Source organism: Plecotus auritus (assembly GCF_963455305.1).
Source record: "Plecotus auritus genome assembly, chromosome: 8".
NCBI lineage: Eukaryota > Metazoa > Chordata > Mammalia > Chiroptera > Vespertilionidae > Plecotus > Plecotus auritus.
In genome coordinates, this window is record NC_137782.1 from 152,882,805 (window position 1) to 152,897,464 (window position 14,660).

The 14,660-nt window shown below is 38.6% G+C and overlaps 1 protein-coding gene across 4 annotated transcripts in view; it reads right to left on the bottom strand.

Moving 5' to 3' along the window:
- The window catches only part of MTA3 (metastasis associated 1 family member 3), a 138,396-nt gene that overhangs the window by 16,942 nt on the left and 106,794 nt on the right, over window positions 1-14,660 (bottom strand). For all 4 annotated transcript variants that reach the window (XR_013961480.1, XR_013961481.1, XM_080685256.1 and 1 more), the window contains exons 13-15: window positions 10,246-10,397; window positions 9,156-9,378; window positions 1,956-2,042 (exon numbers count right to left, since the gene is read on the bottom strand). Coding sequence is in view for 2 of the 4 variants with exons in the window: in XM_080685256.1 (XP_080541382.1) it covers window positions 1,956-2,042; window positions 9,156-9,378; window positions 10,246-10,397 (462 nt within the window). In the remaining 2 variants the exon portion in view is untranslated. The remainder of the gene's footprint in view (window positions 1-1,955; window positions 2,043-9,155; window positions 9,379-10,245; window positions 10,398-14,660) is intronic.

Here is a 14,660-nt window from a genome sequence, read left to right on the forward strand (position 1 = left end):
ACCCAGGCAATGTGTCCTGACTAGGAATCAAACTGGCAACCTTCCGGTGCAGGGGTAACACCCAACCGAGCCACACCGGCCAGGCTGCTAACCTTATTTTTCATTACAACCTCCACACTCTATGCTCCATCCAGACCAGGCAAACCTGCATTCCCTGAGCTTTTCAGGTCCTTGACTCAGTGAGGCCTTTATCTGGTTCTCTTGGCCTCGTAAGGGAAAAAAATATTATTTTCCTGTTTTTCAAATCCTATATATCTTTCAAGGCTGAGATCAAATATTGCTTTCTTCATCTAGGCTGCCTTAACACTCGTCAGAAATAACTACTCCTTCCTCCAAGTGCCCAGTGCATATTACCTGTAATTCCTTTACAGAATCCTTAACTGTCTTAACCTGTGTACTTTCCCCAGTAGACTAAGATTTTTGAAGGCAGGGTCTTACTCATCTGGGTGTTCCCAAACCACTTAGTATAGTGTCCTGTACATAGTAAATACTCAGAACTATGTTATGTAGGGATATAATTCAGCTAGTAGGACAACTCAGCTTTGAGCATATGTGGGAGGAACCCACACCAGTTTACCCACAGGAGGGATACACAATTACCTGTGGGGAGGCCAATTAATGTGCAATGCTATATTCTATTTTTTATGATCAGAAACTTTGCCTTACAGGTGAGAAGGGTCCTCTAGGATTAGGTCTTGCAAGGAAAGACAGACAGCAAACCTCAAGGATTTAACCACCATGATCTAGGTCCTGCCTATGATAACCATGTGATACGTGCAGGGGCTATGAAAGCAACTCTTTAGCCCCCGAGGAATAAAACAAGAAATAAGGTGGCAGGCTAACATCAAGAGGGAGTTGTGAGCTTCTGCCTGCTAGCATGCTCAGTGAGGACCAGATAATATACCAGGCTCAAGGCTACACTTTGATTTAAACGACTGGCTGTCTAAAGTTTGAACACTTCATAACTACAAATTCTGACAGAGCAATAAGGTCCAGTGCAACTCTGACTACATATTACATTTACTGAGAAAATGAAAAGGCAAGACTATTAGAAATATGCCGTTATAGCTTCTAGGTATATTAGGAACCATTATTTTGCAAATTATCTTAAGCCTTTGCCAAAAAGAAAAGAGTTCATTGCCCAGTAATTTTTTATGCTATTGTTAGTTATAATATTTCAACATGTAAATGGAACCATCATCTTTGGCAACTTTCAGAAAGCAATATAAATGCTCCTCTTTCAAAGTAACCTTGATTGGCACATCAAAACTATACATTTTTTTTAAGGTAGCTTAAAAATCAGTTTTATCTTTTTTAAAAAAAGGTAAATAAACCAATCCTTTTCTCTCTATTTGAGGGAAGGAGTGAGGTGGGCTGAAGTACTAGAAGGATCGAAATCATAATATTAGGCCCAGCCAGTGTTGCTCAGTGATTGAGCACCCACCTGTGAACCAGGAGGTCAAGGTTGAATTCCTGCTCAGGGCACATGCCCAGGTTGCGGGCTCAATCCCCAGTAGGGGGAGTGCAGGAGGCGGCAGAGCAATGATTCTCTCTCATTGATGTTTCTATTTCTCTCTACTTCTCCCTTCCTCTCTGAAATAATAAAAATATATTTTTAAAAAAATAAATCTACAATCTTAAGACCATTCATTAATAATTTAATGGTTCTTATTTTCATTTTGTTGCTTAATCTGTATTTATATACATAAGTATACATTGCATTTTTATTCAATGACTTTTTTGGAAAAAGTAAACAAATCCATAATTGTGTCTGTGTATATTTTGGTAATAAAAACAGTTTCTAAAACAAGATAAATGGACTCTACATACGAAGGTATCCAATTTCAGCTATTCAAAAGGCTTGAATTTAATTGCGGTATGTCAATTTAGGATAGCCAAATGTTTCTAAGATACAGAAATTGTTGAGGTTTTTTCCTCTATTAGGAAGTACCCACCTAAATACCCAATGATACATGCCAAAGGTTTCCTGGTGCTTTTGCTTTTCAGTGGACTTCCAGAGAGTTCAGCATGTCTGTCTGCATCTGAGGAGAGAAACATGGAGACAAACAATGAGGCCGATTTCTCTTCCTACACTACATACACCACAGAAATAAAAGGTCCAAGTGCAAACAGTGCAAAATATCCACCAGACTCCTGTGTCACTTCCTTTCGGGTTTCAGAAAACCATTTGAGATTCTGTGTGTGCCCATCTGAAAAGCAGTGGGAATATGCTTCCTTTCTAGCCACAGCTCTTCTACATTAAAGCAGAAAATTTTCCATGAAGTACGGGGCTGAGTCCATCCTAATGTAGGATTCATCTGGCATGGAAGGCAAAAATGACAGCTGACAAAGGTAACTAACCCCCTTGGCCACCCCTGACTCAGATGGAGTGGTTTTCCACTCAGGAACACTTGTCTAGCTTGGTGACACTCAGTTCCGTTAGATGACAGCCTGACAAGGACGAAAATGGGTCATTTGGTTTTATCACTGGTTTCCTATCCTTCATATCCCACCCTGATGACATTCGTGCTGAGATTCAAAAGGTCACCTGTATGCAGAGTATTTTATCCGCTAATCAGAATCAGTAAGGTACTGTGAGGACGGATATTAGTTGATAAGAGCTCACAGCACACTCCTCATACCCTGCCGCAGGCATTTCAGACAAAGAAAAATAAAGTATACACCACGAACACTATGCATTTTAATGAGCTGTCATTAGGACAGAAGAGTAGATGTGGAACCCGGATGCCTCTCATACCAGAGTTGTTGTAAAAATAGTTTGAAGGGACAAAAAAGTGTATTGAAGTTGTTTAAATTTGCATATGTTGTCATAAAGCTTAACAGAGTGGCTCTGGCAGGTATATCTATGCCTTTTCACCACCTTCAAATATTGGACAAAAATGTCCTACAGGCTTTCTGACTCAACTTAAGAGAATTTGTTATTTCACAGGCTGAGGCCACATTTCTAGGCATACATACAAGAAATTTCCTTTGACATCCATAGGAATTCTCTGCACTATTAAAACATACAATTCTAACGCAAGACACTGGGGGCTGGGTGGGGGGTGAGGGCATGTGCTGGGGGGTAGGGGTGGCTGGGGGAAGGTCAATGGGGGAAAAAAAGAGACATATGTACTACTATTTGTAATACTTTAAACAATAAAAAAAAGAAATACATAATTATTTGAGCCCAAAAAAAACAACAAAAATCACATACAATTCTATCTGAAACTTCAAGTAATTTAAAATTAAAAAATTAACTTTTTCATAAGCTCTAGCCCTTTCACCAAGGAAACTCTTTTCTAATAACAGAAAAAGGTGGGAAAATAGCATTTTAAAAATATTAAAATAGACAAAGTACATACTACAGAGATCCTCAAATAATAGGAATCTGAATATGTATCCCAAACACTGGCTAATTATTATGAAACCACTGACAACTATGATGATTTATTTCTTTTCCTACTATTCAGCTGATTTCCTTTGGGGGGAAACTTACTAAGCTATGAAGCTTTTCACCCGTTGTTAATAGCGAAGATACAGGTGGAAATATAATCAGCATATTTTGGAAAAGTAATCTAATTAAACATTAAAAAGCAGCCCAAATCCTACAAGGATCAAACACCTGTCAAATCACTGTGAACTAATACTAAATAGTAATTCCTTCCTAATATTATTAATTCTTCTGAAGTTCTATTTGGGATGAGGACAAGAGAAAAATTTTCTCCTTTCTATTAATAAAGCTTGAATGAATCCCTTTGGTTATTTCCTCAGTGTATTAGACAAAGGCAATCGCTATATTACTAGTGATTATACTAACTTTGCTATTTATTCCAGTCTATAAGGCCCAAAGGAAAACTACCAGTGTGGCTGCAATCGATGGACTCCCATATAACCATCAACTTGACAAGAATCAACAAATCCATCAAAGGGGTCACCAACACAATACCCCAAAATATTTCACTTTAATGTTTTTAATTTCTCATTAAATTAGTTGGAGTAATTATGTGATGTTCCAAGTGACAATTTACAGAGCACCTGAATGGGGGATCAAAGCTCGTAAGAAGGATCCATATTTTACTAACCCCACACAAATTATCAGTCTCAACTATAAAGAAATTGAAAGGTGCTAAAACTACGAGTTGCTGTTTAACATAAAAATGGCAGCCATTCAGTGATATATGAATGGAAAAAAAACACATTCCACCCTGAGGGAATGATCATAAACATAGGATTATCAGGTCTGCACTTGAGTTGGTTAAGTAGAATCTAACTCAAAGTTGAATTAGCATCTTTGGATAAGACCAGGCCAGTGTGGGTCAGTCCTCACTCCCAAATTATTCTCTTAACTACTCAAACAGAGATCATTTATTAGTGTGCAGTAAAAGTGCACAGATAAAGGAAGCAATATGACGACGCCCAAAGAACCCAGAAGGAATCAAAATCTGCCCGGAGACAGGGCGAACTCCGCATCTCACTCAAGTTACTTGACTGAACACAAGGCACCTTTCATTGGCTTCCAAGAGGATGCTCTACATCTCCTTGAGGCAAACCTGGAAAAACACTGTTACTTTTATTGCAGCTGATGGCCATTTTTTAACAACTGCTTTGGAAAGATTAGGGGGATAAATGAAATGGAAAAACTGCAAAAAATAAACACTGAATTAAAATTCACAAAAACCTCTCACATGGGCTTTTGAGATCGCTGTCAAAATAAAACCATCCACAGAATTTTCTTTTAGGAATTGTAGAGGCATTTCTAAACAAGACACAAAATATAGATGCCATTAAAAAAAAAAAGATAAATCCAACTACGTTTTAAAAAATCTATTTGGTAAATACATCATAAACAAAGTCAAAGACAAAATGGGGAAATATTTGGATCACATATCACAGATGAGCTCATTTCCTTAAAATATAAAAAGTTCCCACAAATCAAGACTTTTATCCAACAGAAAATAGGCGAGGGGCAAAAACAGTGGACAGAAAAGGAATGTACAAATATATGCAGATTTCCATTTCACTCAAAAAGAAAAATGCAAGCTCACACATCACCCATCAACTAACCAAGCGTTTGAAAGATGGGCAACACCGCTGGCGAGGTCCTAGAGAAACAGGCCTCTCTAGACACTGTGGGTGGGAGTGTAAATTGCACTTTTCTGAGGGCAACTGGGTAGCAACTACCAAAATTCAAAGTGCATGTTCATCAGTATGAAGTATCTATGTAGGGATATTTGTTGCAACATTACTTCTAATAGAAAATGACTGGAAATAACCTAGGAATTCTTAGGCTAATTAACCTAATTTAATTTTTTAAAAATTAATTTTTTAAAAAGTAATCCAAAATACCTCTGGATACTTTAGATACTGGTAACAGCGGTTACCTCTGAAGAGTAGGATGGGATCGGTAATGAGATTTGTAACCACTTTTGTATCTTTAGAAAGATTTGAAGTATCCACTCAGAAACAAATTTTACCAAAAATACCAAAATAAAAAACCAAACTATTCTCTCCTAATGTTAAGAGCTTAAAATTTCACCATTTATACAATTAATAACTTTTGCTGAGCCATCTCTAAAAAATAACAAATTTCTTATGAATATGGGGCCTTGGGATAATTCCAAGTTGAAATTAGCAGCTTCAAACAGAAAAAAAAATATATATATATGGCTCCAGGTGCCTCTTGAACTTCACTCTGGGGATACTGCTGTCATTCAAGTCTGGTATGCTATCAACTCAGAAACCACTTACAGACCCATGCAAGCTACAAAGGTGGCAGGTAACTCCTTTGGATCCACTTCTCTAAGACCCAGCTTCATCTACAGGACGCTGCTTAATGCACCTACTTCTTCCTCAGTCTCTGAGGATCCTAAATCTCAAAGAGTAACCCTGTGCTCAGCTGGTATCAGGTGATTTTACTGATCTTTGGTGAAGTCATGTGGTAACTTAATGTCCAATGGCAGTAACAAAGGAGGAACCCCATTATCACATCGTGGCTTTTTTACTGAGGGGAGTGGCATCAAAGGGGAGAAGGGACAGGCTACTCTGTCTGAAACTTGATGCTGTTACAACCATGACATCAGACTGCAAATCTTGTCAAAGACACGGTACTTTTATGCAATGTTTGGTTTGGGGCTTAGCAATCATTTTTTAAAAATGTTTTTATTGATGTTAGAGAGGAAGGAAGGATAGAGAGACAGGAACATCAATGAGAAACATCGACTGGCTGCTTTCTGCACCCTCCGTACTGGGGATCAAGTCTGCAACCTGGGCATGTGCCCTGACCAGGAATTGAACCAGGGACCTCTTGGTTCATGGATCAATGCTCAACCACTAAGCCAAATTGTCTGGGCTAGCAATGCATTTTTAATAAGCACTATCTATATGGTAGAATTGGCTTAGGTATTCTACTAATTTTAGTAATTTGGGGCATGGACTTACATATTCACACATAAAAGTATATTATTATACTTAAACATGTTGGTCATACAATAGACTTACTTGCTTTTAAATTATTTAAAATATAAACTATATTCCCTTGGTTCAAAATTGAAAGTCTAGAAGAATGAAGTGAGTGGTAAAGTCTCCTTTCCAACACCTTTCTCTCAGCTTTCCTATTTCCCTTCCCATACTACTTCTTACATTTTCCTTGGGATATTTTACACATATGCAAACAAAGATTCCCCTTTAAGAACTCGTAATTAAGAGTATGGTCTCCCCCATCTAACTGAGAGTTTAGCTCCTTTCTTTTTCAGTCATATGCAGTCTGTAACCCCATAAATTCTGGTTTTGATGGTGCTGATGAAGGGGTCAACTTTTATAGTGCTTATAAGAGGAAGATGCTCAAGTTCTCAGGGAAAACTATTTTCCTTTTCCAATACTATGAGGAAGTATTCTAAAATGCATTAATTAGAGTTCTTAATTTATCAGTATCTTTAGAATTACAACCTTTTACCTGATTTAAAAGAACATTCATATTGCACCACAGTAATTAACTTTGTGGGGGGAGTAACAGGGTCATCACTGCCTTTGAGAAACCAAGAAAAGCTTATACCCCCAAAATACACATACATTCTCACTGGACCAGAGACATGATTGCTTACAGACACCAGGTTATTAACACCTGATCTTCTCACTAACAAGCCAAGATCAAGGGACGTGCTGAAGAGGCTGCAATAAGGTACACATAAGGGAAATGATACAAGAATCAATTATATGCTACGAAGAGTTCATTTGATTGTCTGAAAAAATAACTGAGCAGATGCCTGCTGAAGCTTTATCATTTTAAATCTCAAGGTAAAATTAATTATTCTGAGAATCTAATTCTATATGTAACCCAATGAAGCTAAATACAAAATAAAATGTTCCTTGAATCTCATCACAAGTGACTGTTCTTTTTTTTATTACTATATATTTATGTTTGTAGAAATAAAATACAGGTAATTTAATCTTGACTTTTTAAAAGCAGTATGGCCTTTCAATTGGGGGGGGGGGATAAAATGAAGCGACAGAAAAATGTACTTCATTGAAAAATAATCAAAATAAACACAATTTGCAAATTCACTGAGTACTGAACAGAAAAACCACAGGAAACAGAAGCTTCCTCAAGCAGCCAATTTAGTTGGTGAGGGATTCTTTTCCATTCATAGGAACAAAGATGATATTAGATCCCAGTCAATTTTAATGAAAGAATTTTATTCATTTTCTTTCTCAAATGTTTTTTCTCTTATTTAAGAAATGATATATAAAAGTATGTTTTAAATCAACTAAGCAATTTGATGAATATAAATATTCCAGTTCCTTAAAACTGATTGTAAAAAGTGAAAATAGCATAAATCCCTCAACACTGAAATGCTAGCAACGAAACCTCAACATAAGCCTAAATTCTCAAATACATATGAATCTAATGTAGCTAAATTTCCCCTTCATGGGACTCAGAGATTACTATCAATTTCCACTCCCTTTACAGAGCACTTTTCTTCTTATAAAGCTTTTACCTGTAAATTTTTAAAGCCTTTCAACTATTCTGTTGAAAATTATCTTTAGGAACAAAATGTTTTTCAATCATTATTCCTTTTATGGATATCCTCTCTTTAAATCAAAATGGGAACATCCTGTAGTAAGAATTTTCTCATCTCAAGGACAAAGAAAGAACATCTACTGAGTATCTTTCCTATTTCCTGTGTTACGCCAGACAGCACGTTTACTCATCCTTTAGGGGGCAGTTGCATGGCTCTCACATGCTAGTGAGAGATGTGACTGAAAGGAGCAGGACTAGAATCAGAGTTAACACATAACTTATGGACACATTTAAGGGTACATGGTAATAACAGAACAATCCATAATTCGTTGGTACATATGACCTTTGTGCTAACAAAAAAATGAAACATAAGCAAGAATGAATGCATTGCAAATGAGAGTAATAAAGTCATGTAAATGTTTGTGGAAATATGTATGATATATGATTATGAAATGGAAACCAAATTGGACAATAGAAAGAATGCTCAACCACAAATTCGGACATTAGTTTGTAAAAACTAAATGTGTATTTTCAGAAAATTCACCCAAGACTTTAAAATTCATTTGTAATTTGCTAAATCTTCTAATAAACCTAGTGTTTATTATTATAAAGCACTGTGAATTTCCAAAATATTGTATGGTAATTGTAAAACATTCATGGGAAAACAATACAATTTATAATGACATACAATTTTTCATTAGTGTAAATTGGCAAATTTTATTCAAACCTAATGAATTCATGTCAGATTGGTCTGCATGTCTCAGTTAGGGGGTTTCACTGTACCACCACCCTGGGGGATTACATTGTGACACTGCCTTCCAGGTAAAAGTGCCTCAATAAGACCTACGTAGGCAATTCCATCACAAAGCTCCACTGGACAGGACCACCTCCCATCATCGTTTGCTGAACACTACGCAAAAGACTGTAGAGGGGCAATGTTTTCTTTTCAGGTTGGCATAATACAAATGGCAGCAGACAAAAACAATGTTAAAAAAAATAAACCAAATAAAAGGCTGTACACAAGAACTTATGTTTATTGCAAATAAAAACAAAAACAAAACAAAAAAGAGAGCGGGAAAGAGAGAAAATGGTCAGAAGCACAACACATAAGGTTAAGAATTCAAAAGCATCTTACATTCTGCCCTAATGGCAGCATAATTAATAGGAACAAACGGCCGTCTCGCTGCCTGCCGCAGCCGGAGGGTATTTTTGCAGACCTGACGAGCAAATTTTGTGAAATATGTAGTGTGAAGGAAGAAAGCTTGGCGGGTCTTCACTGCAGACTTTGGGCTCCCAGTGTTGCGGACAGGCATCCCCTGCATGGCTTGGCGAGACATGTGGCTTCTGACACGGGGGTCCTGTAGAATCAGACACCAACAAACAGGTGAAGAACAGAGCTGGTTAAAGTGCAGTACTATTGGCATCATGCTCAAAGAACAGTGCAGTTTTTAAATCTTCCACTAAATCATCTGTAACTTAAAACCCTACCCCGAAGGACAAGATTAAAAAGTGTGTACTTTTGGAAAGAAGGTGGGGAAGTAGAGAAGAAAACTGCGTTTGGGGTGGGGGAGTATGTATGTGTTTTTAAATTGACCCTAACAATCCCAAACTATATTCATAATAGTTTTTAAAAAAGATGCCAAGGGGTTAATTAGATTATTTTGAGTGTTGTTTAAAAAAATATTGAAGGACTCCGAGATCCTGTTAGTCCTCAAATACAATAGTCTCTAGTAGACCTGGATATCTGCTATGAGAATTTTTCCAAAATCCTATTTCAACTGCTGTTCACCTCAAAATTAAGTCCACACGTACTTGTGCCTCCTATGATAGCCAAGGAGTGGGGAAAAAATGTTCAAGTTGTTATTTTATGTAATAAGATACAATTTCAATAGTATCTAAAGGCTGCAAACTGTTTTCCCAAAAAAAGCAATTAAAACAAACATTTAATCGGTAAGCTTTCTACTTATGCTAAGACCTCCCACACACATTGTTCTTTTGTCTCGGTAATTTTCTCACAAAACAAATATTTTGAATACCTATGAAGACTGGATTTGTCCCTGCCCTTCTCTCCACCCTCACCCTGAATATTGTGGTGCTATGTTTAGCTATAAAGATTGTTTGCTTTTAAATGACCTAACACTGTACTTCTGTTTTCAAGGACTGATCCAGCCACTGAAAAATATGACCATCCTCAAGGCTAAAAGGACTATTTATTGCTCATGTACCTCTGTAGGTGGGCTGGGAGATAACTTCTCTTCTTCTGATTGAGTGGGCATTTTCAGGCCGCCATATTTTTTCCAATAGAGCCAACAGGTTGCACATAATCTACACTGCATATTAGGTGGACCCCAAGAATACCACTGATGAGACTGTGTAGCTAAAGATGGAGAAAAAAGAAAAACAAAAATGCTATAGAATTTGTAACATCAATGTATAATCAAATTTTTCAAAAAATATTCCAAAGCCACTCTCAGTTTATGTTATTTTTCTTCCCCCAACTTACAAACCATATATGAAAGTCTAATATCCTGGAAAAACCAAGATGGCAGCACAGGTAAACACCTAAACTGCTGCCTCGCACAACAATTTCAAAACTACAACTAAAAGACAAAACGGGCATCATCCAGAACCACAGGAAGGCTGGCTGAGTGGAAATTCTACAACTAGAAGGAAAGAGAGAAGCGCACTGAGGCTCAGAGGAGCTGCAGGAGGCAAAGGTGCTGAGACACGTGCACACGCAGAGAGGACTGGCAACTGGTGCGCGGCTGGCTTTCTCGGGTGGGAGGGAGACAAAAGCTCCCGGCTGCGCTGGATTCCAGTTCCGGGCGAGATTCTGGGGACCCAGACTTATACAGTGTGAAACTTGTCTGTCAGGAAAGGGAAAAGCACACTGAGGCTCAGAGGAACTCCGGAAGGCAGAGGTACGGAGGCGCACATGCGAAGAGGGCGGGCAGCTGGGTGCGCGGCTGGCTTTCTCAAGCGGGAGGGAGACAAAAGCACCCGACTGCACTGAACTCCAGTTCCGGGTGAGACTCTGGGGACCCAGGCTCATTCGGGGAGAAACTGGACTATCTGGCAGCAGGCGGAACTCGAGGGCAGCTTTCTCTCAGAGGTGCATGCAGCGATTGCCACAGGACACTGAGACACAGGGGCATATTAGGGCATCGCTGACGGGAAACCAATGCTGTCTGCTCCGCCCCGAGACACCGCCCCATCCAAGCTGAGCACAGAGGCTTTTGCAAGTCTTGTCTCATAAGGGTGTCTCCAGCACAGAAGTTCTCCCCACGTAGACACAGCTGATCCTCACAGCCAATTGGCCTGGAGGTCAATTCCTCCCAGTGAAACCAACACCAATCAAGGCTTAACTACAACAAGACTCTGCACACAGCCCACAAAGGGGTGCACCAAGAGGGTCCACCTCAGGTAACTGGGGAGGCTGAGCCACTGGGCCCTATAGGACACCTAGCACACAAAGCCAATCTATCAACTCAGGGAAGCAGCCAAAATGCAGAGACAAAGAAACAGTTCACAAATGAAAGAAATGGAGGAAAGCAAACGACTAGATATAGAGTTCAAAACCACGGTTATAAGGTTTTTCAAGAATTTTCTAGAAAAGGACGATAAATTTAGCGAGACCCTCGAAAATATGAAAAAGGACCAACTAGAAATTAAGCATACACTGACTGAAATAAAAAATATTATACAGAGACCTAACAGCAGACTAGGCAGGGGTCCTCAAACTTTTTAAACAGGGGGCCAGTTCACTGTCCCTCAGACCGTTGGAGGGCCAGACTATAGTTTTAAAAAAAACCACTATGAATTCCTATGCACACTGCAGGCCCGGGACGAGTCAGCTGCTAAGCAGGACAGGCAGCGGCACCCGGCGGGCCAGATAAATGTCCTCGGCGGGCCACATGTGCCCCTCGGGCCATAGTTTGAGGACCCCTGGACTAGAGGATCGCAAGAATCAAGTCAAAGATTTGAAATACAAAGAAGCAAAAAACACTCAACCAGAAAAGCAAAAAGCAAAAAGAATCCAAAAATATGAAGGTAGTGTAAGAAGCCTCTGGGACAACTTCAAGAGTACCAACATCAGAATTATGGGGGTGCCAGAAGAAGAGAGAGAGCAAGATACTAAAAACCTATTTGAAGAAATAATGACGGAAAACTTCCCCCACCTGGTGAAAGAAATAGACTTACAAGTCCAGGAAGTGCACTGAACCCCAAACAAAAGGAACCCAAAGAGGACCACACCAAGACACATCATAATTAAAATGCCAAGAGCAAAAGACAAAGAGAGAATATTAAAAGCAGCAAGAGAAAAACAGTTAGCTACAGTTCCTTGTTACCTACAAGGGAGCACCCATACGACTGTCAGCTGATTTCTCAATAAAAACTATGCAGGCCAGACGGGAGTGGCAAGAAATATTCAAAGTGATGAATAGCAAGAACCTACAACCAAGATTACTCTACCCAGCAAAGCTATCATTCAGAATTGAAGGGCAGATAAAGAGCTTCACAGATAAGAAAAAGCTAAAGGAGTTCATCACCACCAAACCAGTATTATATAAAATGCTAAAAGGTATTCTTTAAGAAGAGGAAGAAGAAGAAAAAGGTAAAGATAAAAATGATGAACAACAAATACATGTCTATCAACAAGTGAATCTAAAAATCAAGTGAATAAAAAAATCTGATGAACAGAATAAACTGGTGAATATAATAGAATCAGGGGCATAGAAAGGGAGTGGACTGACAATTCTCGGGGGGAAAGGGGTGTGGGGGGTTCGGGAAGAGACTGGACAAAAATCGTACACCTATGGATGAGGACAGTGAGGGCGGGGGGTAAGGGCAGAGGGTGGGGTGGGAACCGGGTGGAGGGGAGCTATGGGGGAAAAAAGAGGAACAATTGTAATAATCTGAACAATAAAGATTTATTAAATTAAAAAAAAAAGAAAAAAAAGTCTAATATCCTATATAATAAAGGGCTAATATGCAAATTGACTGGCGGAATGACCAGATGCTATGATGCACACTGGCCACCAGGGGGCAGATGCTCAACGCAGGTGTTGCCTCCTGGTGGTCAGTGCGCTCCCACAGGGGGAGCGCCACTCAGCCAGAAGCTGGGCTCATGGCTGGCAAGTGCAGTGGCCGTGGCGGGTCCCGCCTCCACTGCAGTGCTAAGGATGTCCGACTGTGGACCTAAGCCGTCATTCGGACATCCCCCAAGGGCTCCCGGACTCTGAGAGGGCACAGGCTGGGCTGAGGGACCCACCACCGCCCCGCTCCCCCACACCCCCGCACCCGAGTGCACGAATTTTGTGCATCGGGCTTCTAGTATACATATAGTTTTCAAGACTCAGAATTCATTAAAAACCACATATACATACCAAATGCCTGTGGCATCTTTCTAAGAGAAGCTATTAGGTGACGTATCCTACATAGTATGTTGTGTTGCTGAGGGAGTTTTTGTTAATTACAAATATTTTCTATTGTGTTCATTTCTGGAAATAAGCTATCAGAAAATTATTAATGCTATTAGTGTTTAAAGTTTAAAGCCAGTTTTCCAAACCTATAGTTCAGTTACAGTACTCAGCAGGGCCCCACTGATAGAGGTAGGAATGTGACAGTAGCAGGTATCTGTTTTTTATTCCTTAATCAACAGATAAAATAATTATTTTAAATTTCTTCCTTTAAAAAACAGAATACCTTCAAGACTGTAATTATATATTCGGTGAGCATATGTGGCCGACATCACAGCATGCTTAAGACCTAGTAACTTAGTTGATTTATCACACAGCTAAACACTGCAAGCCTGTGCTAGTCTTATTCTGCAGTTTAAATTATTGCCATATAACAGTCAAAGTATCCCCAATCTGAAGTTTGAAAACATTGACACTGACACATTTAAGTTAATGAGGTGCATAAAAATCATTATTATAATTCTGTAAGTTTGCCTTGGAATATTCCTCCCAATCTATAGCAGATAATGTTCAAGCAGTACAGCCAGGAGTCAGCTAACACTTCACAGCCAATGTCAAAAAAAAGAAGATATGGTGATCGTTATAATCAAATTGCCTTTTTAGTTCACTGAGAATAATACTGTGCACCTCATCATGTATGACTTTTGGAGGACTCCTTGCAAGTAGCAGCCCCAAAACCTTCCTCTTAAAAATTAAAAACAAATCATAAGTTGATTTTAAAAAACACAAATGATAAGAATTTTACATATTAGGCATGGACTTATTTTAGATTCTGAAAACAAAAATTTTTACCCAAACTAAGACATGTCATTTAATATTTGTCAACAAATGCTTTTCTCCACACATAATTAATTCATGTTCAATTGAAAAATGACAAATAGAAAAGAGCAATTTTTCTATAATGGTAAACCTTATAAACATATTATATTATTTTGATAGAAATTATTTTAAAATATGAACCAAAAATAAATATTATAAAATTAAGAGTGCTTGTCATGCATACAGAAAAATGACAGATTATTTAAAGGTATATGTGAGATTATTTATGTGTAAAGGGGGTTATAAATAAAAGATAAGACAGATTAAGTCACTACCATTTGTCTCCAGGATTCTTTTTTTTTTTTAATTTAAATATAAATGCACTTTGAAATCTAAGAAAT